This window comes from Bombina bombina, chromosome 11, assembly GCF_027579735.1.
Source record: "Bombina bombina isolate aBomBom1 chromosome 11, aBomBom1.pri, whole genome shotgun sequence".
NCBI classification, from domain to species: domain Eukaryota; kingdom Metazoa; phylum Chordata; class Amphibia; order Anura; family Bombinatoridae; genus Bombina; species Bombina bombina.
The window spans coordinates 161909739-161934651 of NC_069509.1; the positions used below are offsets into that span (position 1 = coordinate 161909739).

Sequence of the window (24913 nt, forward strand, 5' to 3'; positions counted from 1 at the left end):
TTTGCAATAATCTTATCCGTTTGCAAGAGCACTAGATCGCAGCACTGTTTTGGGTTTCATATACCTTTTTAATGATCATATATTAATAATGAGTTGAGTAGGACTAGCTTTCTATCTGAATATCTGACTATGAACTTCTCATTCCTGCTACATAAAAGTTTCCTTAGCTTTTTTTAACTTTAACCAGGATCTACTCTTGCAGATAAAGGGATAAAATTCCATGTCATATTACATAGCAATAATCTAATAGGACATTGGAATAATTTAATACAAAACACATTTTCAGTTTTCTGTAAATAATTTCCAAGTATACAGATAAGCGTGCTTGACCAACATTATTCTATAAATATAATTTCATGATCAACAAAATGATTTTGTAAGTGCAAAAATACTTTTATTTCCTGTTTTTGTAAAATGTTTTATTTTTTCTTAATAGATGGTCGATCCAACTTTGGCAGAGATGGGAAAGAATCTTAACGAAGCAATGAAAATGTTAGAAGATAATCAGAGGTATAACAGGTTCTTAACTCATAAAACTGTTTTCAAAGCAGCAGTGACACAAAGCAAATTTATACAGGTGTGGCCCTTGCCGGAAGTAAAACAGGAAAAATACCTGTTGCATGTACCTGTCATTTGACCTCTCAGTTATGTTGCAGTAGATTATACCCGTCTTTTAAGAGCAGAAATACTTGTTTTCAGCAGTATTGTGTTGCTGTGTGAAATGTAGGTGTGTTTCTGTGATTAGCTCTGTTTAATATTGTTCTGCTATTATTTATCAGCAATTAAAGGGTTAAAATGCAGCCAAATGTATTTCAAAAACTAGAAAGGGACAAAATAGATTATATTGCGTCGCTACTTTTGCTGCAAGTTAAAGAATAAATTAGATTTGTATCATAAAGAAGCATGTTTTAACCCTTTCAGGACAGACCCATTCGTCCAAATTTGTATATTAAACAAAAAATGAAAAATGAAGCACATGATCGTCACTGCGATCATGTGCTTCAAAAACTGAACTGATTGGCCCCTGGGGGACTGTCTACTTTGCTAAGTACATCCCCCAGTCATATCAACCACTGTTTACTTCAAGAATGGAGCAGGACTCCGTCAAGTAAAGACGTTCCATGCAGTTCTATAAACGTTTAAACATAATAACTGCGTCTAAGTGTTAAATAAAAAAAAATAAAAAAAATATGCCTTGTAAGTGAACACAAACATTGCCATACGTATTAGAAGAAATACAGGTAGAAAACCCTTTATCCAAGCTGCTCGAGACCGGCAAAGGTTTGGATTTCGGAATATTTGCATCTATAAAAAATTTGACAGTTTTGAGAGGGGATGGGATCAAGTGTAACAACAATATCTTATGTCATTTAGGCAACATTTACAAGTCATAATACAGCTTAAACATCTAACCTAGTAGTTTTATACCATTTTTAATATTTTTGTATACATGGTACCAGGGGCGAAACTACATGGGTTGCAGAGGTCGCAGGTGCGACTGGGCCCCTGAGGGTGGGGGCCCAGCTTAAAAAAAAAAATATATATATATTTTTTTTAATAAAAAACGTTAACCTACCACTGCCTGCACTGATATCATGTGAGTGTGACATGACTACAGGGGTTCGTGTTTCTGTTTTACCCATTGGTGTTTATGTGTGTGTGTAGGTTGTGTGTGTATGTATGTGACTGTGTGTGTATTTATGCATGTATGTGTGTTTGTGTATGTTTGTGGAACCAGCAAATTACAGACCTTATTACTACAGTATGGGGGGTAGGGGGTAAACAGTGTCACTATACAGTACCACTATATACAGTATGGGGGGTGGACCATGTCACTGACTACTGTGGTCACTTTATAAAGTACTGGGCGGGTAGGGTCAGGCCAGCCTTCTTACCGGCAGATTACAGACTATGTCACTAACTTACTATATACAGTACTGCGGGGGTTAAATAGTGTCACTATATATATATATATATATATATATATATATATGTATATATATATATATATATATATACAGTAATAGGGTGTCAGACCATCTCACAGACTGTGGGCACAGGGTACCTCCTTTTGCAGACATGTAATCTGATTCACATTTTTTTTCTGTGTTAAATGTAAAAAATAAAAAAAAAAATGTATTAAATTCACCTTTTTTTGGAGGGGCGATGGGGGGGCCCCTTCTTAGATTCTTGCACCTGGGCCCTGTGGTTTCTAGTTACGCCTCTGCATGGTACCCTCAGAAAAATAATAAAGTACTATAACCAGAGAGTTTATATTTGTTGTTTAAATAAATATAGACTATTATTTGCATTTTAGAATAAAAAAAAAAACTAAACAAAGACAGGCAGAGAATATTGTCTTACAGACTGGGAAAAATAGTAATTTTTGATGATTTTAATTATTTTTTAATAGATATTAATTAAAATTTTGGAATTCCAGATTTGGGAATCTGTATTGTTTTATTAAAAATAATAATTAAAAAAAATGCAGAAGGTTAAAACAAAATTTTCAAGTGGCTAAATGATATCTATATTAAAGGGCCATTATAGTTTATATGACATGCTTTAAATTTGTTAGACCATGTAGTTTAAGACTAGCAACCCTTCATCTCTGTGTTTAACCCCACAAAGGGTTAAACATATAACACAACGCTAAGGACTCGCAGAACACTGCAGGTCCTGGGCAGAAACTGCTGCTTACCCAGTCAACAGTGCTAGTCACATGACCTAGCTGTGTGACTAGCACTGCTGATTGGCTCAGTGGCACTGCTGGTCCCTTTGCAGACGTTAAACACATAGAGGTGCAGGGTCGCTAGTCTTATAATTACATACTCGAATTAGAGCATATCATTTTGTGTCTATACAAACAGTGGCTTAAGTTGTTGTCCTATAAGGGCTCAATTTATTAAAAATGTAAAACTTGCCAGCATGCAGAGAAATCACACAAACTTTATTTTGTCTTTTTGTATTTTAATGAAGGTGTCTCTGCTTCACATCCAGCATCCCCTTAGCGAGCTAAACAGCTCTCAAGCAAAAATTTGTCTCTCTAAAATTCTTTGATGGACTTTGCAGTACTTTAGAGACTTCTTAGGTAACCTCGCCAGACCAGAAAGCTTTAGAGAACAGCGCCCTAACACTCCCTCTACTCCCTGTTGTATAACATTGTTACAACCGTTACTGTTGGAACATAGTGCTCAAGGAATGTGCACGATCCCGGGTCTACCTCAGTATTCTCGCATGGAAAGGAGCTAAGATTCAATAAACGCTGAAAATGTGATAATAGAAATTAACTGGAAAGTTGTTTTCCTTAATATAAGGCGAGTCCACGGCATCATTCCTTACTGTTGGGAAATACTGAACCTGGCTACCAGGAGGAGGCAAAGACACCCCAGCCAAAGGCTTAACTACCTCTACGACTTCCCTCATCCCCCAGTCATTCTTTGCCTTTTGTCACAGAAGGATGGCAGAAAAATGTCAGAAGATTTTGGAGTAGTTCCTTAGGAAGGGTATCTGTCCTTGGATATGGGACTGGAGTTTTAAGTAGTCTTGTCAGCCTCTCAGTGAGAGCATTGACAAAAGTCCAGAGTTTGGATATGCAGGGAGAGTCTTTCTGCAAACCCAACCAGACTTCCTGCTAACAGCACCTAAGCAATCAGTGTTCACTAGTTTCACTGTCTGCTTGTTATCTCACTCAAGTCCATGTCAGGAGAGATGCTACAAGACTGTCACACTTGAGAGGCTGTGTTTCTGGTCCACAGCATGGATTCTGGTAAGATCGTTTCAATTTTTACATATGTTGAAAATGCAGGGTCACAGTTTTATCTTAATATAATTATGGGTTAATATCTCCTGAGGGGGGTTATTGAACAGTGGGGATTAATCAAATGTGATGCTTTGATTTTATGCTGCTTTATGTGTGAGATTTTATTGGGCTCATACTAGGCTGTTTGTTATGTGGCTGGAATGCACAGGTTTTTACTTACACTTTAAGTGCTGCGCAGCTTGTAGCTTCTCATAGCAGGGGCGGTCCTGCCTTGCGTACCATGTGACCGGGAGTGGTCTTGCTTTCATTTCCTCTTTCCAGAACGAGCTGGCTGTCGGAGAAGACTCTATTTCTTTCATGTAATTGGCAAGAGTCCATGAGCTAGTGACGTATGGGATATACATTCCTACCAGGAGGGGCAAAGTTTCCCAAACCTCAAAATGCCTATAAATTCACCCCCCCCCACCACACCCACAATTCAGTTTTACCATCTTTGCCTCCTATGGAGGTGGTGAAGTAAGTTTGTGCTAGATTTCCTCGTTGATATGCGCTTCGCAGCATTCTGAAGCCCGGTTTTCCTCTCAGAGTGCAGTGAATGACAGAGGGATGTGAAGGGAGTATTGCCTATTGAATGCTATGGTCATCCTATCGGGGATCTCTTTTTAATAGGTTCTCTGTTATCGGTCGTAGAGATTCATCTCATACCTCCCTTTTCAGATCGACGATATACTCTTATATACCATTACCTCTGCTGATTCTCGTTTCAGTACTGGTTTGGCTATCTACTATATGTAGATGAGTGTCTTTTGGTAAGTATGTTTTCTTTTATTAAGACACTCTCAGCTATGGTTTGGCACTTTATATGTAAAGTTCTAAATATATGTTTTATACTTATATTTGCCATGATTCAGGTTAATCAGTATATTTCCTTCTTACAGACTGTCAGTTTCATTTTTGGGAAATGCATATGAATACATTTATTTTTTTCTCACCTGAAAAGTTTTTAATTGACTTTTCTTCTAAATTGCGGGCTGTTAGGCTCGCGGGTGCAAAAAACGCTAGAATTTATTGCGTCGTTTTTGGCGCAAGACTTTTTTGGCGCGAGAATTACGTTTGTTGACGTTAATGACGTCATTTCCGCCGTCGTAGTTGACGCCGAGAGTTTTCACGTAGTTGCGTCATCTATGACGCTCGTGTTTGTTGCAGACAATATTTTTTTTAATATTATTTAAGTCTTTGTTTCTTTTTGCTTCTGGTTTCCAGAGGCTTATTCTGTTTGCATTTTTTCCCATTCCTGAAACTGTCATTTAAGGAATTTGATAATTTTGCTTTATATGTTGTTTTTTCTATTACATATTGCAAGATGTCGCAATCTGACCCTGTATCAGAATCTACTTCTGGAATGCTGCTGCCTGATGTCGGTTCTACCAAAGCTAAGTGCATTTGTTGTAAACTTGTGGTAACTGTTCCTCCGGCTGTAGTTTGTGTTAGTTGTCATGATAAACTTTCAAAAGCAGACAATATTTCCATTAGTAATAGTCCATTACCTGTTGTTGTTCCTTCAACATCTAATGTTCAGGATATTCCTGTTAATGTAAGAGAATTTGTTTCTAATTCTATTCAGAAGGCCCTGTCTGTTATACCACCTTCTAATAAACGTAAAAGGTCTTTTAAAACTTCTCATAAATCAGATGAATTTTTAAATGACCGCCAACATTCTGATTTATCTATCTCTGATGAGGATCTATCTGGTTCAGAAGATTCTGCCTCAGATATTGACACTGACAAATCTTCATATTTATTTAAGATGGAGTTTATTCGTTCTTTACTTAAAGAGGTGTTGATTGCATTAGATATGGAGGAGTCTAGTCCTCTTGATATTAAAACCAGTAAACGTTTAAATTCGGTTTTTAAACCTCATGTAGTTATTCCAGAGGTTTTTCCAGTTCCTGATGCTATTTCAGATATAATTTCTAGGGAATGGAATAGTTTTGGTACTTCATTTACTCCTTCTTTAAGGTTTAAGAAACTGTACCCTTTGCCGGCTGATAGATTGGAGTTTTGGGAAAAAATCCCCAAAGTTGATGGGGCTATCTCTACTCTTGCTAAACGTACTACTATTCCTACTGGAGATAGTGCTTCTTTTAAAGATCCTTTAGATAGGAAGCTTGAATCTTTTCTAAGGAAGGCTTATTTATGTTCAGGTAATCTTCTTAGACCTGCTATTTCTTTGGCTGATGTTGCTGCAGCTTCAACTTTTTGGTTGGAGGCTTTAGCGCAACAAGTTCCATATCATAATGTGTATAGCATTGTTAAACTTCAACATGCTAATAATTTCATTTGTGATGCCATTTTTTATATCATTAGAATTGATGTCAGGTATATGTCTTTTTAGCTATTTTAGCTAGAAGAGCTTTATGGCTTAAATCTTGGAATGCAGATATGACTTCTAAGTCAACGTTGCTATCTTTCTTTCCAAGGTAATAAATTATTTGGTTCTCAGTTGGATTCTATAATTTCAACTGTCACTGGGGGGAAGGGAGCTTTTTTGCCTCAGGATAAAAAATCTAAGGGTAAATTTAGGGCTGCTAACCGTTTTCGTTCCTTTCGCCAGAATAAGGAACAGAAGCCTGACCCTTCCCCTAAAGGAACGGCTTCCAATTGGAAGCCTTCTCCAGTCTGGAATAAATCCAAGCCTTTTAGAAAATCAAAACCAGCCCCCAAGTCCGCATGAAGGTGCGGCCCTCATTCCAGCACAGCTGGTAGGGGGCAGATTACGATTTTTCAAAGATGTTTGGATCAATTCAATTCAAAATCATTGGATTCAGAACATTGTTTCTCAAGGGTACAGAATAGGTTTCAAGGTAAGACCGCCTGTGAGAAGGTCCTTTCTTTCACGCATTCCAGTAAAGGCTCAGTCTTTCCTGAAATGTGTTTCAGACCTGGAGTTATCCGGGGTAATTGTGCCAGTTCCCTTTCCGGAACGGGGTCTGGGGTTTTATTCAAATCTGTTCATTGTTCCAAAGAAAGAGAATTCTTTCAGATCAGTTCTGTATCTAAAAATTTTGAATCGTTCTGTAAGAATACCAACATTCAAAATGGTGACTATAAGGACTATTTTGCCTTTTGTTCTGCAAGGGCATTATATGTCCACAATAGACTTACAGGATGCTTATCTTCATATTCCAATTCATCCAGATCACTATCAGTTCCTGAGATTTTCTTTTCTAGACAAGCATTACCAATTTGTTGCTCTTCCTTTTGGCCTAGCAACAGCTCCAAGGATCTTCTCAAAGGTTCTCGGTGCCCTTCTCTCTGTAATCAGAGAGCGGGGTACTGCGGTCTTTCCTTATTTGGACGATATCTTGGTACTTGCTCAGTCTTTACATTCTGCAGAATCTCACATGAATCAACTTGTGTTGTTTCTTCAAAAACATGGTTGGAGGATCAATTTACCAAAAAGTTCCTTGATTCCTCAGACAAGGGTAACCTTTTTGGGATTCCAAATAGATCCAGTATCCATGACTTTGTCTATAACAGACAAAAGACGTCAGAAATTGGTTTCAGCTTGTCGGAACCTTCAGTCTCAGTCATTCCCTTCAGTAGCTATGTGCATGGAAGTTTTAAGTCTCATGACTGCAGCATCGGACGCAATTCCCTTTGCTCGTTTTCACATGAGACCTCTTCAGCTTTGTATGCTGAACCTTTGGTGCAGGGATTATACAAAGATATCCCAATTGATATCCTTAAATCCCAATACTCGACTATCTCTGGCTTGGTGGTTAAATCACCACCGTTTAGTTCAAGGGGCCTCTTTTCTTCGTCCAACCTGGACTTTGATTTCAACAGATGCGAGTCTTTCAGGTTGGGGAGCTGTCTGGGGATCTCTGACAGCGCAGGGGGTTTGGAAATCTCAAGAGGCGAGATTACCAATCAATATTTTGGAACTCCGTGCGATTTTCAGAGCTCTTCAGTTCTGGCCTCTTCTGAAGAGAGAATCGTTTATTTGTTTTCAGACAGACAATGTCACAACCGTAGCGTATGTCAATCATCAAGGTGGGACTCACAGTCCTCAGGCTATGAAAGAAGTATCTCGGATACTTGCATGGGCGGAATCCAGCTCCTGTCTAATCTCTGTGGTTCATATCCCAGGTATAGACAATTGGGAAGCGGATTATCTCAGTCGCAAGACTTTACATCCGGGAGAATGGTCTCTTCACCCAGATGTGTTTCTTCAGATTGTTCAGATATGGGGGCTTCCAGAAATAGATCTGATGGCTTCTCATCTAAACCGGAAACTTCTCAGGTATCTGTCCAGATCCAGGGATCCTCACGCGGAAGCAGTGGATTTGTTGTCACTTCCTTGGAATTATCAACCTGCTTATATCTTTCCGCCTCTAGTTCTTCTTCCAAGAGTGATTTCCAAAATCATAATGGAACGTTCGTTTGTACTGCTGGTGGCTCCAGCATGGCCACACAGGTTTTGGTATGCGGATCTTGTTTGGATGTCCAGTTGCCAACCTTGGCCACTTCCGTTAAGGTCAGACCTTCTATCTCAAGATCTGTTTTTCCATCAGGATCTCAAATCATTAAATTTGAAGGTATGGAGATTGAATGCTTAGTGCTTAGTCATAGAGGTTTCTCTGACTCAGTGATCAATACTATGTTGCAGGCTCGTAAATCTGTGTCTAGAAAGATTTATTACCGAGTTTGGAAGACTTACATTTCATGGTGTTCCTCTCCTAAGTTCTCTTGGCATTCTTTTAGAATTCCTAGAATTTTACAGTTTCTTAGGGATGGATTGGATAAGGGTTTGTCCGCAAGTTTCTTGAAAGGACAGATCTCTGCTCGTTCTGTTCTGTTTCACAGAAAAATTGCTAATCTTCCTGACATTCGTTGTTTTGTACAGGCTTTGGTTCGTATCAAGCCTGTCATTAAGTCAATCTCTCCTCCTTGGAGTCTTAATTTGGTTTTGAGAGCTTTACAGGCTCCTCCGTTTGAGCCTATGCATTCTCTGGATATTAAGTTACTTTCTTGGAAAGTATTGTTCCTTTTGGCCATCTCTTCTGCTAGAAAAGTTTCTGAATTAGCTGCTCTTTCTTGTGAGTCTCCTTTTCTGATTTTTCATCGGGATAAGGCGGTTTTGCGGACTTCATTTAAATTTTTACCTAAGGTTGTGAATTCCAGCAACATTAGTAGAGAAATTGTTGTCCCTTCGTTGTGTCCTAATCCTAAGAATTCTTTGGAAAGATCTTTGCATTCTTTGGATGTGGTAAGAGCTTTGAAATATTATGTTGAAGCTACTAAAGATTTCAGAAAGACTTCTAGTCTATTTGTTATCTTTTCTGGTCCTAAGAAAGGTCAGAAAGCTTCTGCTATTTCTCTGGCTTCTTGGTTAAAACTTTTGATTCATCATGCTTATGTGGAGTCGGGTAAATCCCCGCCTCAGAGGATTACGGCTCATTCTACTAGGTCAGTTTCTACTTCCTGGGCTTTTAAGAATGAAGCTTCTGTTGATCAGATTTGCAAAGCAGCAACTTGGTCTTCTTTGCATACTTTTACTAAATTCTACCATTTTGATGTTTTTTCTTCTTCAGAAGCAGTTTTTGGTAGAAAAGTTCTTCAGGCAGCTGTTTCAATTTGATTCTTCTGCTTATAATTTCTGTTTTTTTCTTTATAAGATTTAAACTTTTTGATTTGGGTTGTGGATTCTTTTTTCAGCGGAATTGGCTGTCTTTATTTTCTCCAACATAGGTGTGTCCGGTCCACGGCGTCATCCTTACTTGTGGGATATTCTCTTCCCCAACAGGAAATGGCAAAGAGCCCAGCAAAGCTGGTCACATGATCCCTCCTAGGCTCCGCCTACCCCAGTCATTCTCTTTGCCGTTGTACAGGCAACATCTCCACGGAGATGGCTTAGAGTTTTTTAGTGTTTAACTGTAGTTTTTATTATTCAATCAAGAGTTTGTTATTTTAAAATAGTGCTGGTATGTACTATTTACTCAGAAACAGAAAAGAGATGAAGATTTCTGTTTGTATGAGGAAAATGATTTTAGCAACCGTCACTAAAATCCATGGCTGTTCCACACAGGACTGTTGAGAGCAATTAACTTCAGTTGGGGGAACAGTGAGCAGTCTCTTGCTGCTTGAGGTATGACACATTCTAACAAGACGATGTAATGCTGGAAGCTGTCATTTTCCCTATGGGATCCGGTAAGCCATGTTTATTACGATCGTAAATAAGGGCTTCACAAGGGCTTATTAAGACTGTAGACTTTTTCTGGGCTAAATCGATTCATTATTAACACATATTTAGCCTTGAGGAATCATTTTATTTGGGTATTTTGATATAATAATATCGGCAGGCACTGTTTTAGACACCTTATTCTTTAGGGGCTTTCCCTAATCATAGGCAGAGCCTCATTTTCGCGCCGGTGTTGCGCACTTGTTTTTGAGAGGCATGGCATGCAGTCGCATGTGAGAGGAGCTCTGATACTTAGAAAAGACTTTCTGAAGGCGTCATTTGGTATCGTATTCCCCTTTGGGCTTGGTTGGGTCTCAGCAAAGCAGATACCAGGGACTGTAAAGGGGTTAAAGTTCAAAACGGCTCCGGTTCCGTTATTTTAAGGGTTAAAGCTTCCAAATTTGGTGTGCAATACTTTTAAGGCTTTAAGACACTGTGGTGAAAATTTGGTGAATTTTGAACAATTCCTTCATGTTTTTTCGCAATTGCAGTAATAAAGTGTGTTCAGTTTAAAATTTAAAGTGACAGTAACGGTTTTATTTTAAAACGTTTTTTGTACTTTGTTATCAAGTTTATGCCTGTTTAACATGTCTGAACTACCAGATAGACTGTGTTCTGAATGTGGGGAAGCCAGAATTCCTATTCATTTAAATAAATGTGATTTATGTGACAATGACAATGATGCCCAAGATGATTCCTCAAGTGAGGGGAGTAAGCATGGTACTGCATCATTCCCTCCTTCGTCTACACGAGTCTTGCCCACTCAGGAGGCCCCTAGTACATCTAGCGCGCCAATACTCCTTACTATGCAACAATTAACGGCTGTAATGGATAATTCTGTCAAAAACATTTTAGCCAAAATGAACACTTATCAGCGTAAGCGCGGACTGCTCTGTTTTAGATACCGAAGAGCATGACGACGCTGATAATAATGTTTCTGAAGGGCCCCTAACCCAGTCTGATGGGGCCAGGGAGGTTTTGTCTGAGGGAGAAATTACTGATTCAGGGAACATTTCTCAACAAGCTGAACCTGATGTGATTACATTTAAATTTAAGTTGGAACATCTCCGCATTCTGCTTAAGGAGGTATTATCCACTCTGGATGATTGTGACAAGTTGGTCATCCCAGAGAAACTATGTAAAATGGACAAGTTCCTAGAGGTGCCGGGGCTCCCAGAAGCTTTTCCTATACCCAAGCGGGTGGCGGACATTGTTAATAAAGAATGGGAAAGGCCCGGTATTCCTTTCGTCCCTCCCCCCATATTTAAAAAAATTGTTTCCTATGGTCGACCCCAGAAAGGACTTATGGCAGACAGTCCCCAAGGTCGAGGGAGCGGTTTCCACTTTAAACAAACGCACCACTATACCCATAGAGGATAGTTGTGCTTTCAAAGATCCTATGGATAAAAAATTAGAAGGTTTGCTTAAAAAGATGTTTGTTCAGCAGGGTTACCTTCTACAACCAATTTCATGCGTTGTCCCTGTCGCTACAGCCGCATGTTTCTGGTTCGATGAGCTGATAAAGGCGGTCGATAGTGATTCTCCTCCTTATGAGGAGATTATGGACAGAATCAATGCTCTCAAATTGGCTAATTCTTTTACCCTAGACGCCACTTTGCAATTGGCTAGGTTAGCGGCTAAGAATTCTGGGTTTGCTATTGTGGCGCGCAGAGCGCTTTGGTTGAAATCCTGGTCGGCTGATGCGTCTTCCAAGAACAAGCTACTTAACATTCCTTTCAAGGGGAAAACGCTGTTTGGCCCTGACTTGAAAGAGATTATCTCTGATATCACTGGGGGTAAGGGCCACGCCCTTCCTCAGGATCGGCCTTTCAAGGCAAAAAATAAACCTAATTTTCGTCCCTTTCGTAGAAACGGACCAGCCCAAAGTGCTACGTCCTCTAAGCAAGAGGGTAATACTTCTCAAGCCAAGCCAGCTTGGAGACCAATGCAAGGCTGGAACAAGGGAAAGCAGGCCAAGAAACCTGCCACTGCTACCAAGACAGCATGAAATGTTGGCCCCCGATCCGGGACCGGATCTGGTGGGGGGCAGACTCTCTCTCTTCGCTCAGGCTTGGGCAAGAGATGTTCTGGATCCTTGGGCGCTAGAAATAGTCTCCCAAGGTTATCTTCTGGAATTCAAGGGGCTTCCCCCAAGGGGGAGGTTCCACAGGTCTCAGTTGTCTTCAGACCACATAAAAAGACAGGCATTCTTACATTGTGTAGAAGACCTGTTAAAAATGGGAGTGATTCATCCTGTTCCATTAAGAGAACAAGGGATGGGGTTCTACTCCAATCTGTTCATAGTTCCCAAAAAAGAGGGAACGTTCAGACCAATCTTAGATCTCAAGATCTTAAACAAGTTTCTCAAGGTTCCATCGTTCAAGATGGAAACCATTCGAACTATTCTTCCTTCCATCCAGGAAGGTCAATTCATGACCACGGTGGATTTAAAGGATGCGTATCTACATATTCCTATCCACAAGGAACATCATCGGTTCCTAAGGTTCGCATTCCTGGACAAGCATTACCAGTTCGTGGCGCTTCCTTTCGGATTAGCCACTGCTCCAAGGATTTTCACAAAGGTACTAGGGTCCCTTCTAGCTGTGCTAAGACCAAGGGGCATTGCTGTAGTACCTTACTTGGACGACATTCTGATTCAAGCGTCGTCCCTTCCTCAAGCAAAGGCTCACACGGACATAGTCCTGGCCTTTCTCAGATCTCACGGATGGAAAGTGAACGTGGAAAAGAGTTCTCTATCTCCGTCAACAAGGGTTCCCTTCTTGGGAACAATAATAGACTCCTTAGAAATGAGGATATTTCTGACAGAGGCCAGAAAAACAAAGCTTCTAGACTCTTGTCGGATACTTCATTCCGTTCCTCTTCCTTCCATAGCTCAGTGCATGGAAGTGATCGGGTTGATGGTAGCGGCAATGGACATAGTTCCTTTTGCGCGCATTCATCTAAGACCATTACAACTGTGCATGCTCAGTCAGTGGAATGGGGATTATACAGACTTGTCTCCGAAGATACAAGTAAATCAGAGGACCAGAGACTCATTCCGTTGGTGGCTGTCCCTGGACAACCTGTCACAAGGGATGACATTCCGCAGACCAGAGTGGGTCATTGTCACGACCGACGCCAGTCTGATGGGCTGGGGCGCGGTCTGGGGATCCCTGAAAGCTCAGGGTCTTTGGTCTCGGGAAGAATCTCTTCTACCGATAAATATTCTGGAACTGAGAGCGATATTCAATGCTCTCAAGGCTTGGCCTCAGCTAGCGAGGGCCAAGTTCATACGGTTTCAATCAGACAACATGACAACTGTTGCGTACATCAACCATCAGGGGGGAACAAGGAGTTCCCTAGCGATGGAAGAAGTGACCAAAATCATTCTATGGGCGGAGTCTCACTCCTGCCACCTGTCCGCTATCCACTTCCCAGGAGTGGAAAATTGGGAAGCGGATTTTCTGAGTCGTCAGACATTGCATCCGGGGGAGTGGGAACTCCATCCGGAAATCTTTGCCCAAGTCACTCAGCTGTGGGGCGTTCCAGACATGGATCTGATGGCCTCTCGTCAGAACTTCAAAGTTCCTTGCTACGGGTCCAGATCCAGGGATCCCAAGGCGGCTCTAGTGGATGCACTAGTAGCACCTTGGACCTTCAAACTAGCTTATGTGTTCCCGCCGTTTCCTCTCATCCCCCGGCTGGTAGCCAGGATCAATCAGGAGAGGGCGTCGGTGATCTTGATAGCTCCTGCGTGGCCACGCAGGACTTGGTATGCAGATCTGGTGAATATGTCATCGGCTCCACCTTGGAAGCTACCTTTGAGACGAGACCTTCTTGTTCAGGGTCCGTTCGAACATCCGAACCTGGTTTCACTCCAGCTGACTGCTTGGAGATTGAACGCTTGATCTTATCGAAGCGAGGGTTCTCAGATTCTGTTATCGATACTCTTGTTCAGGCCAGAAAGCCTGTAACTAGAAAGATTTACCACAAAATTTGGAAAAAATATATCTGTTGGTGTGAATCTAAAGGATTCCCTTGGGACAAGGTTAAGATTCCTAAGATTCTATCCTTCCTTCAAGAAGGATTGGAAAAAGGATTATCTGCAAGTTCCCTGAAGGGACAGATTTCTGCCTTGTCTGTGTTACTTCACAAAAAACTGGCAGCTGTGCCAGATGTTCAAGCCTTTGTTCAGGCTCTGGTTAGAATTAAGCCTGTTTACAAACCTTTGACTCCTCCTTGGAGTCTCAATTTAGTTCTTTCAGTTCTTCAGGGGGTTCCGTTTGAACCCTTACATTCCGTTGATATTAAGTTATTATCTTGGAAAGTTTTGTTTTTAGTTGCAATTTCTTCTGCTAGAAGAGTTTCAGAATTATCTGCTCTGCAGTGTTCTCCTCCTTATCTGGTGTTCCATGCAGATAAGGTGGTTTTACGTACTAAACCTGGTTTTCTTCCAAAAGTTGTTTCTAACAAAAACATTAACCAGGAGATTATCGTACCTTCTCTGTGTCCGAAACCAGTTTCAAAGAAGGAACGTTTGTTGCACAATTTGGATGTTGTTCGCGCTCTAAAATTCTATTTAGATGCTACAAAGGATTTTAGACAAACATCTTCCTTGTTTGTTGTTTATTCCGGTAAAAGGAGAGGTCAAAAAGCAACTTCTACCTCTCTCTCTTTTTGGATTAAAAGCATCATCAGATTGGCTTACGAGACTGCCGGACGGCAGCCTCCCGAAAGAATCACAGCTCATTCCACTAGGGCTGTGGCTTCCACATGGGCCTTCAAGAACGAGGCTTCTGTTGATCAGATATGTAGGGCAGCGACTTGGTCTTCACTGCACACTTTTACCAAATTTTACAAGTTTGATACTTTTGCTTCTTCTGAGGCTATTTTTGGGAGAAAGGTTTTGCAAACCGTGGTGCCTTCCATTTAGGTGACCTGATTTGCTCCCTCCCTTCATCCGTGTCCTAAAGCTTTGGTATTGGTTCCCACAAGTAAGGATGACGCCGTGGACCGGACACACCTATGTTGGAGAAAACAGAATTTATGTTTACCTGATAAATTACTTTCTCCAACGGTGTGTCTGGTCCACGGCCCGCCCTGGTTTTTTTTAATCAGGTCTGATAATTTATTTTCTTTAACTACAGTCACCACGGTACCATATGGTTTCTCCTATGCAAATATTCCTCCTTAACGTCGGTCGAATGACTGGGGTAGGCGGAGCCTAGGAGGGATCATGTGACCAGCTTTGCTGGGCTCTTTGCCATTTCCTGTTGGGGAAGAGAATATCCCACAAGTAAGGATGACGCCGTGGACCGGACACACCGTTGGAGAAAGTAATTTATCAGGTAAACATAAATTCTGTTTTTATCCCTCCCTCTCTAGTGACTCTTGCGTGGAGTTCCACATCTTGGGTATTTGTTATCCCATACGTCACTAGCTCATGGACTCTTGCCAATTACATGAAAGAAAACATAATTTATGTAAGAACTTACCTGATAAATGAATTTCTTTCATATTGGCAAGAGTCCATGAGGCCCACCCTTTTTTGTGGTGGTTATGATTTTTTTGTATAAAGCACAATTATTCCAATTCCTTGTTGATGCTTTCGCTCCTTTCTTATCACCCCACTTCTTGGCTATTCGTTAAACTGAATTGTGGGTGTGGTGGGGGTGTATTTATAGGCATTTTGAGGTTTGGGAAATTTTGCCCCTCCTGGTAGGAATGTATATCCCATACGTCACTAGCTCATGGACTCTTGCCAACATGAAAGAAATGAATTTATCAGATAAGTTCTTACATAAATTATGTTTTCTCTGTATTGTCTGGGTCTAGGAGGTGGTAAGTGCCCCAGCCATTGGGAGTATAAAGATGCCGTTTTTGAGAAATAAAGAGAGTTTATTTTCTGTGTCCTGCTGTTATTAGCTTAAGCTATGGAAAATTGGGATATATTAGAGGGTACTCCCTCTGTTCCAAATAGTAATACCTGTTTATATTGTGCGGAGGCTTTGATATGCCCGCCCTCTCAGTTATGTTCCACATGCCTTGACAGCGTTATTCGGTTACTTACGTTTTCTTCTAAAGGAAGTCTTGTCTACATTAGAGGTTCCAAAGGCCAAGCTCCCTGATGATCCTTTGATTCCTAAATTAGACAGGGCAGTGCCTTTAACTTTTCCTGTTCCTTTAAAGATGGTGAACATTATTAAGAATGAATGGGACAGAATTGGATCTTCCTTTTCTCCTTAATCTTCCTTTAAAAAATTATTCCCGGTACCGGACTCTCAATTGGAGTTGTGGGGTTTCCTTCCCTAAGGTGGATGGCGCTATCTCCACGCTTGCCAAACGCACTACTACCCCGCTTGAGAATAGCTCGTCGTTCAGAGAGCCGATGGATAAAAAAATGGAAACTCTTCTAAGAAAAATGTTTCAACATACGGGATATTTGTTTCAACCGGCAGCAACGGTTGCCGCGGTTGCTGGAGCAACTACCTACTGGTGCGACTCCTCGAGGTGAAGGGTCCCCTCAACGTCATCCAGAAAGAATTAATTGATAATTGCTAATTATTTTTATTCGCCTAAATGCTAAATTCTTCTGGCTTTTTGGTTCAGGCCCGTCGGGCACTCTGACTGAAGTCCTGGTCTGTGGATATGACTTCTAAGTCCAGACTTCTTTCTCTCCTCTTTAAGGGAAAGATTTTATTTGGTCCAGGTCTGGACTCCTTTATCTCCACGGTTACAGGGGGCAAGGGTGCCTTCCTACCGCAAGATAAAAAGATCAAGTCTAAGGGACAAGTTTTTCATTTTCGTTCTGATAAATCCCAACGACAGCAGTCCTCCTCTAAGCCCAAACAAGTCAGGAGTACTTGGAAGCCAGCTTAGTCCTAGAATAAGTCCAAGCAGAGCAAGAAGCCAGTCGAGACTAAATCGGCATGAAGGGGCGACCCCCGATCCGGCTCTGTATCATGTAGGGGGCAGATTGATGCTCATTTCAGATGCTTGGTTCAGGGACGTGCAGGATCCGTGGGTCCTGGAGGTCATAGCTCAGGGATACGAGATAGGTTTCAAGTCTCATCCATCCAAAGCCTTTCTGGGGTGCATGCGGGATCTGTCCTCCTTAGGGGGTCATTGTTCCGGTACCTATCGCAGAAAGATGTTTGGGATACTATTCAAACCTTTTCGTGGGTCCCAAAGAAGGAGGGGAACTTTTCGCCCGATTCTGGACCTAAAGTGCTTTAACAAATTTCTAAACGTCCCCCTCGTTCAAGATGGAGACGATAAGGTCAATCCTTCCCTTAGTTCAGGAAGGACAGTTCATGACCACTATAGATCTGAAGGATGCTTACCTTCAAGTTCCAATCCACAAGGACCAGTTCCTAAGGTTTGAATTCCTGGACCAGTACTTCCAGTTTATTGCACTTCCGTTTGGTCTAGCTACTGCTCCAAGAATTTTTACGAAGGTTCTAGGGGCTCTTCTAGCCGTTTGCCCAGAACCCGGGGTATAGCAGTAGCACCCTACTTAGACGATATTCTGGTACAAAGCACCATCTTTTCGTCTGGGGGAGGACCATTCGGAATCTCTCCTCTCTCTGCTTTGATCTTATGGATGGAAGATAAACCTAGAAAAGAGTTCTCTTATACCAAGCACCAGGGTGGAATTCCTGGGTACTATAATAGACTCCATAGACATGAGGATATTTCTAACAGACCAGAGACGTTGCAAGCTAGCTTCGGCATGTCTTGCCTTTCGGACCTCTTTAAGGCCCTTTGTGGCTCAGTGTATGAAGATGATTGGCCTCATGGTGTCCCAGCATGGACATCATTCCCTTTGCCAGGTTCTGTCTCAGACCATTGCAACTGTGCATGCTGAGGCAGTGGAACAGCGATCATTAAAATCGGTCTCAACAGATTTCTCTGGACAATCGGTCAAGAGAATCACTCTTTGTGGCGCTGTCCGGATCATCTGTCCCGAGGGACATCCTTCTTAAGACTATCCTGGGAGATCGTGACTACGGACGCAAGTCTATCAGGATGAGGAGCTGTTTGGGCTTCAAAGAAGGCACAGGGCCTGTGGACTCAGGAGGAATGCTCCCTCCCGATCAACATTCTGGAACTTTGGGCAATCTTCAATGCTCTGAAGGCTTGGCCCCTTCTGGGTTCGTCCCAGTTTATCAGATTCTAATCAGACAATATAACCTCGGTGGCTTACATCAACCACAGGGGGGGGAGCGAGAAGCCCCCTAGCAATGAGGGAAGTATCTCTGATTCTGGAGTGGGCAGGTGTGGACAACTGGGAAGCGGATTTTCTCAGCAGACAATCCTTTCATCCGGGGGAATGGTCTCTCCATCCCAAAGTTTTTGCGGAGATATGCAACAGGTGGGGAACGTCGGAGATAGATCTCATGGCGTCCCATCTCAATACCAAGCTACCCAGATATGGGTCGAGATCCAGGGATCCTCAGGCGGAACTAATAGATGCATTAGCAGTGCCTTGGAGGTTCAGTCTAATTTACCTTTTCCCTCCGTTACCCACTCATTCCTCGTGTAGTGGCCCGCATCAAGTAGGAGCAGGCAATCAGTGATACTGATTGCTCCATCGTGGACGCAAAGGATGTGGTTGGCGCGGAAATTGTGGGGATGTCATCATCTCCTCGTGGATGTTACCTTGTCGCAGGGATCTGTTGGAACAAGATCCTTTTGTTCATCAAAATCTAGATTCTCTGAGGCTGATTGCATGAAGATTGAACGCCTAGTTTTAGCTAAGAGAGGTTTTTCTGAGAGAGTTATTGATACTCTCATTTAAGCTCATAAACCGGTTACTCGTCGCATCTATTATAAGGTGTGGAGAACCTACTTATTCTGTTGTGAAGAGCGTGAATTTTCCTGGCATAAAGTTAAGGTTGCCAGGATCCTTTTTGTTTTCCAGGATGTACTGGAGAAGGGCCTTTCTGCCAGTTCCCTGAGGGGACAGATTTCGGTCCTGTCTGTTTTCCTGCAAAAGAGGCTCGCAGAGCTTCCCAGATGTACAGTCCTTTGTTAAGGCTCTGACTAGGATCAGACCTGTGTTTAGATCTAATGCTCCTCCATGGAATCTAAATCTTGTTCTTAAAGTTTTGCAACAGGCTCTGTTTGAGCCTATGCATGAAGTTGACATTAAATTTGTTGTCCTGGAAGGTCCTTTTTCTAACTGGCTATTGCATATGCGCGCAGAGTATCTGAGATTGCTGCCTTGCAATATGAGGCCTCCTTATCTGGAGTTCCATTATGATAAGGCTGTTCTACGTACTAAGTTAGGTTTTTCTCCCTAAGGTTGTATCGGACCGCAGCATCAATCAAGAGATTGTGGTATCTTCCATTGTGTCCCAATACTCCTCCTTCGAAGGAACGTTTGCTTCATAATTTGGACGTGGTTCATGCCTTGAAGTTTCTATCTTCAGGCTACTAAGGATTTTAGACAAACTTCTTCATGTTTGTTGTCTATTTCGGGAAGCGTAAGGGTCAGAAGGTCTCTTCGGACTTCCTTAACTTTTTGGTTAAGGAGTGTTATCTGCTTAGCTTATGAGACAGCTGGACATAAACCTCCACAGAGGATTATGGCTCATTCTACTAGAGCAATGGCTTCCTCTTGGGCCTTTAAGAACGAGGCCTTCTATGGATCAGATTTGTAAGGCGGCTAGCTGGTGGTCCTTACATACTTTTTCTAAATTTTACAAGTTTGATGTTTTTGCTTGGGCTGAAGCAGCTTTCGGGAGAGAGGTTTTGCAGGCTGTGGTGCCCTCAGATAAGGACCGCCTCTCTTTTTGTCCCTCCCGTTATCATTCAATGTCCTCTAGAGCTTGGGTATAGTTTTCCCCAACAGTAAGGAATGATGCCGTGGACTCTCCTTATATTAAGAAGGAAGACATAAATTATGCCTTACCAGATAATTTAAATTCCTTCTGTATAAGGAGAGTCCAAGGCCCCCGCCGTGTTCTCCGATGGGCGGGCCCTCTAAATTTTGTTTTTCTTCTGGCACCATTTATACCCTGATATTTCTCATACTGTCCTGGTTCCCTCGGCAGAATATAGGAGAGGCATTTAAGCTTTTGGCTGGGGTGTGTCCTGCCTCCTCCTGGTGGCCAGGTTCAGTATTTCCCAACATTAAGGAAAGATGCCATGGACTCTCCTTATACAGAAGGAAATTTAATTACAAAAATGTGCATATTCATTTTATATGCACAATTCTGAGGCTCCAGATCCTACTGAGCATGTGAAAAAGTGCACACTATATACTTATATGCATTTTGTGATTGGCTGATGGGCTGTCACATGATGCAGGGGAAGGGAAATTTGCCACAAAATATTCTACTGCTTATTTTAAATTCAAAGTGCTATTGCATTGTCTTTGTATTGTGTTTGTCAATAATTCAAATCTACTGTATTCAGTGGCCCATTAAATATCTACCTTCTTAGCTGATGAGTCCAGAGCTTCATAACGTGTGGGATATATTCCAGCCTATTAGGAGGAGGTCAAGAACCCTCATATATCTTTTAGTCCCTCCCACTTCCTCTCCAGTTTTGTTTTTGGCTTCCAAGGAGAGAGGCTGAAGATTTCAGAGGTGCCCTACTAGCAAGAGTTTATTATTTTTTTTATTTGATTTTGTGGGCTCAGACCTGACTTGGGACCCAGTACCCTAGGCAACTTTCCCTCCAAGAAGATTTAAACCTTTTCTGTCCTATGTTCTGAATGTATCTGACAAAGGGTTTTACCACGTGCGGTCCAATGTCGGATACATTCCGGCATAACTATTCCACCAGGGAGACACGGAAGGAGTCAACATAGTTGCTGTGCATGACAGGCAATGATTGCCGTCAATAGCAAGTTTGTCTGCTTTGACTGGCAAGCAAAATAACCAACAGAACACCCATACGTAATTTCTTGCTCTAGTGCACTCTTCACTCTCGCCCAACTCCACCCCCAGAAAACGAAGCGGGCAACAAACAGCATACGATGATCCAGGGGGGCGTGACCACATGCATATGAACCTATTCCGTCCCAGGCCACGCCCCCAAGAAATGCCCACAAAGCAAGTTGAGAGCCGTCACAAGCTAAAAGCCAGCAGCAAGCCATCGCCAGTTCTAGAGGGCTGCTCATGATAACAAAAGAAAACTGAGTGGAAGTTTCCCCCGCTGGTAGTGGGCCATGCACACACCACATATGTTTTTTTGTTTTCAGAAAATTAAATAAGACCTGCTGAAGCACTAAGAGTAATTTTATAGGACCTGAAAGGGTTTAAGAAGACTCTGTGAAACAAGGGTATTAATTACCTCTGTTATTTGCTTTCCATTACCCTAGTGCAGTGATGGCTTACCTTGGCACCCCAGGTGTTTTGGAACTACAATTTCCTATGATGCTTAGGCAACTCTGCAATCTAGTTGAGCATCATGGGAAATGTAGTTCCAAAACATTAAGGGTTCCAAGGTTAGCCATCACTGCCCTAATGGGTAATCTAACAGCCATAATTGCCCTAAAGCGTTGCGGAGACCCCTGTCCTTTAGGCCTCCACCTGCGGGGTTACAGGTATATCCTCAGTATCCTCTGCAGTATATTTACTTTTACTGGATGGGCTCTCTAATGGATCAGCAACCTTTTTAAGAAAGAAAGACCTCAGTATGCTATTAGGACACAGTGGTTGGGGGTACTTCAGTCCAGGTAAGGGACTCATGCACTACACAGCTCAGGAGCTATCCAATAGCACACTCCTGACAAGTACTACATAGCTGAGGGTCACAGCCTTACACCTGATGAGCTTTACAATGTGGTTAACATAGGAATTTAGGGGAATGAGGCACAGGATAGTTCTTATCTAGCATCCTTAAGACTCCTTAGCAGCTCAATTTACCCTTTTCCTTCCATAAAGGCAGGGAGAGTCCACAACTTCATTCCATACTGTTGGGAAATACAACACCTGGCCACCAGGAGGAGGCAAAGACACCCCAGCCAAAGGCTTAAATATCCCTCCCACTTCCCCTAACCCCCAGTCATTCTTTGCCTTTCTTCACTATAGGAGGTGGCAGAGAAGTGTCAGAAGATATGGATAGTCCTGTAATGGGTATGTTACCTTCAAGAACAGGACTGGAGTTTTAAGTAATCATGTCAACCCTCTCAGTGAAAGTATTGATTGAAAGTTAGAGTCTGGAGATGATATTTTTTGCAAACCAGACCGTTGCCTAACAGCTCCTGAGCAATCGGTGTTGACGAGTTTCACTGCTTGCTTTTTCACACTCAAGTCCATGTCAGAGCATCGCTGCAAGACTGTCACACTTGAGAGGCTGTGCCTGTTTCCACAGCATGGATCCTGGAGGGTAAGAACGTTTTATATATACACTTTTGCCTATACAGGGGTGACAGTTGTGCTCCTTTATGCCTCGATAGGATCAAGGGTTAATATCTCCTTCAGGGAGTTTATTTGAACAGCAAGGTGTTATTTATAACTGCTTTAGTGTGAAAGTTTTGGGCTCATGGACTGTGTGCTTTTGGCTTGGAACAAACAGGTTTCACTTTCGCTTTTGAGTGTTGCGCAGCTCATAAAAGCTTAGCGCCTTTTTCATAGCAGGGGAAGTCCTACGCACCACATGACCGGGTGCAGTCTTTTAATTTTCCTACGATCCTGCTGCAGACATCACTCCTAAGGAGAGCGTTTTCACTGTTAGCTGTCTGGGTCTGGTGGTGGATTTTAAGGCATTTTGGTGTTTTATTCTTGCAAGTTTAACCCATTCTATGCCCTGGAGGTGGGTGAGTAACTCTTACAAGAGCTGCTAAGGGGGTTGGGTGTTTACTTAATATTCATTCTCTTAGCTCTTTTATGTTCTGAGGGTGTGTGGGAAAGTACTGGTGTAAATAATTTTATTTCCAGATTGTGTACAACAGTTTTCTTTTTAATTGTATATCCCCCATCTGTCCACACTTTTGTGTGTTGAGCAGCAAATTGAACCCTCCTTTAACCCACTAAGGGGCACTTTGACTCTAGTTGTGTCCTCATGCAGGTCTGCCAATCCTGTATTACCACAACTTGGTTTATTCTTCAGCAGCAAGCTGATTAAACTGCCTTAGTTTGTATAATTAGTTAATATATTCTAAAAGGCTTATCTGCTGTAAATTACCAATTTGCATAGTCATTCCTCATATTGGCATTTTTTATATGTCTCAGCTGCTTAAATTTACATAAAAATATATACATATAATGTAACATGTTATGTCCTTGCTGCTTAGAGTATGATCAATTATGAGAGAGACTTTATCTTACATTATCTCTGCAGAGACTGATTTTAATCATCTGAGTCTGCAATACAGAATGTACAAGACCTTTTCTGCAATGGCTTAACTTTTAATATTCATTCCTTCAAGCATGAATATTTACTATGTTATGATTGCATGATGTACAATTCTCTGTTACATGCTTGTTTATAACCATATATATGGCAGGGTTTTTGTCAAGCTCATACCATATTTCAGTTCCTGCATATATCTAATTCTAGTAGTTTTCTAAGGAATACAGATTTAAAATGTACTCTCCTTACAGTACATACATACTAGATATAGTTATGAAATTGTACAGCAGGTTATTTTGATTGTCATTACTTATCCATTGATTATACTTTTCTATACAGATAGGTAGGCTTTATGTGCCCATACATGAGTGTATTCTATTATTGGTTGTATAACCACTTCAGCAATCTATGTTTTATATGCTTTATCCTGTATAGACTCGCATATATTAAAGCCCCAAGTATATATTCAACAAGGTATCGTTTATATCTTCTGTACAACTGATTAATGTACAAATGATGATGCTACCTACCCAGTGTTCCCCCTGTAATTATACTCCAATTGTATACATCTGCAACTGAGTAAATAAGAGTAGACTCAAATCTGGGAATCTCACTACTTACTGTTACTGACATGTAGATACCCTTTGACTACTATATGATCAATTTATTTATCAGATACAGTAATTTACTTAAAACACTGGTGTATGCTCAATATGTTCTTGCATTGACAGCAGTCCCTCTCAGCCTTTCAGAGCTTCATTTTTATTAAGAACTTTTAGTTCTCCTGTATATAAAAATATTCCTCTGGGCAGTATATTTTGGATTCATCCATTAAAAAAAATAAAATAAATAAATAAATATATAGATAGATAGTTTGTCCAATAAATGCAGATAAAATATATAAATTTATTTAATCCATTTAAAAAGACAATACCCAATGATGTTTCGGTGCATTCCTGCACCTTTATCAAATGCCACCAAAATACATTTACAAAAGATATCTTAAAAAAGATATCTTTTGTAAATCTATTTTGGTGGCATTTGATAAAGGTGCAGGGAATGCACCGAAACGTCATGTATGTATTTTAAATGGATTAACTACATTTATATATTTTATTAAAACCATTGAGTGCCTGCCATTATTGGATGAGCTGGTGGATTATTATTTGCAGTGCACCCCGACACTTGGCAATAATAGCAAGTGAGATTGTGCTATCATTGCCTATCCCTTTGGAGGCAAGGTTACCCACTCAACATTCTGAAACTCCCCAAGCGTTTCTTAGAGCTCTTCAGATCATGGTTCCTTCTCAGCCAAAAGATCCATTTCTGTTCAGACATCATTTCAGCGTTTGCTTAAATCAGCTGTCAAGGGGGGGACCTCAATCTCCCCTCTTCATGCAAGAAGTGTCCTCTCCTCCTGTTATAAATAGAGAAGAGAAGCTGGTTCTCTATCAACTTTATATTCAAGGAACTGAACAATTTGGAACCAGACTTCTTTAATCTGTTCAGTTAAGAGAATGGGTTCTTCATCAAGACATATTCGACCAGTTTTATTCTAAATTGGGTTCTACCCATGTATAGATTTTAATGGCGTACAA

General features: G+C 41.5%; 1 protein-coding gene across 1 annotated transcript in view; it reads left to right on the forward strand.

Moving 5' to 3' along the window:
• Positions 1-436: 436 nt before the first annotated feature.
• Positions 437-24913, forward strand: part of PDXDC1 (pyridoxal dependent decarboxylase domain containing 1) — a 95863-nt gene continuing 71386 nt past the window's right edge. Inside the window, 1 exon segment of the mRNA XM_053694738.1 lies at positions 437-510. Within this exon segment, the coding sequence (XP_053550713.1) occupies positions 437-510 (74 nt within the window).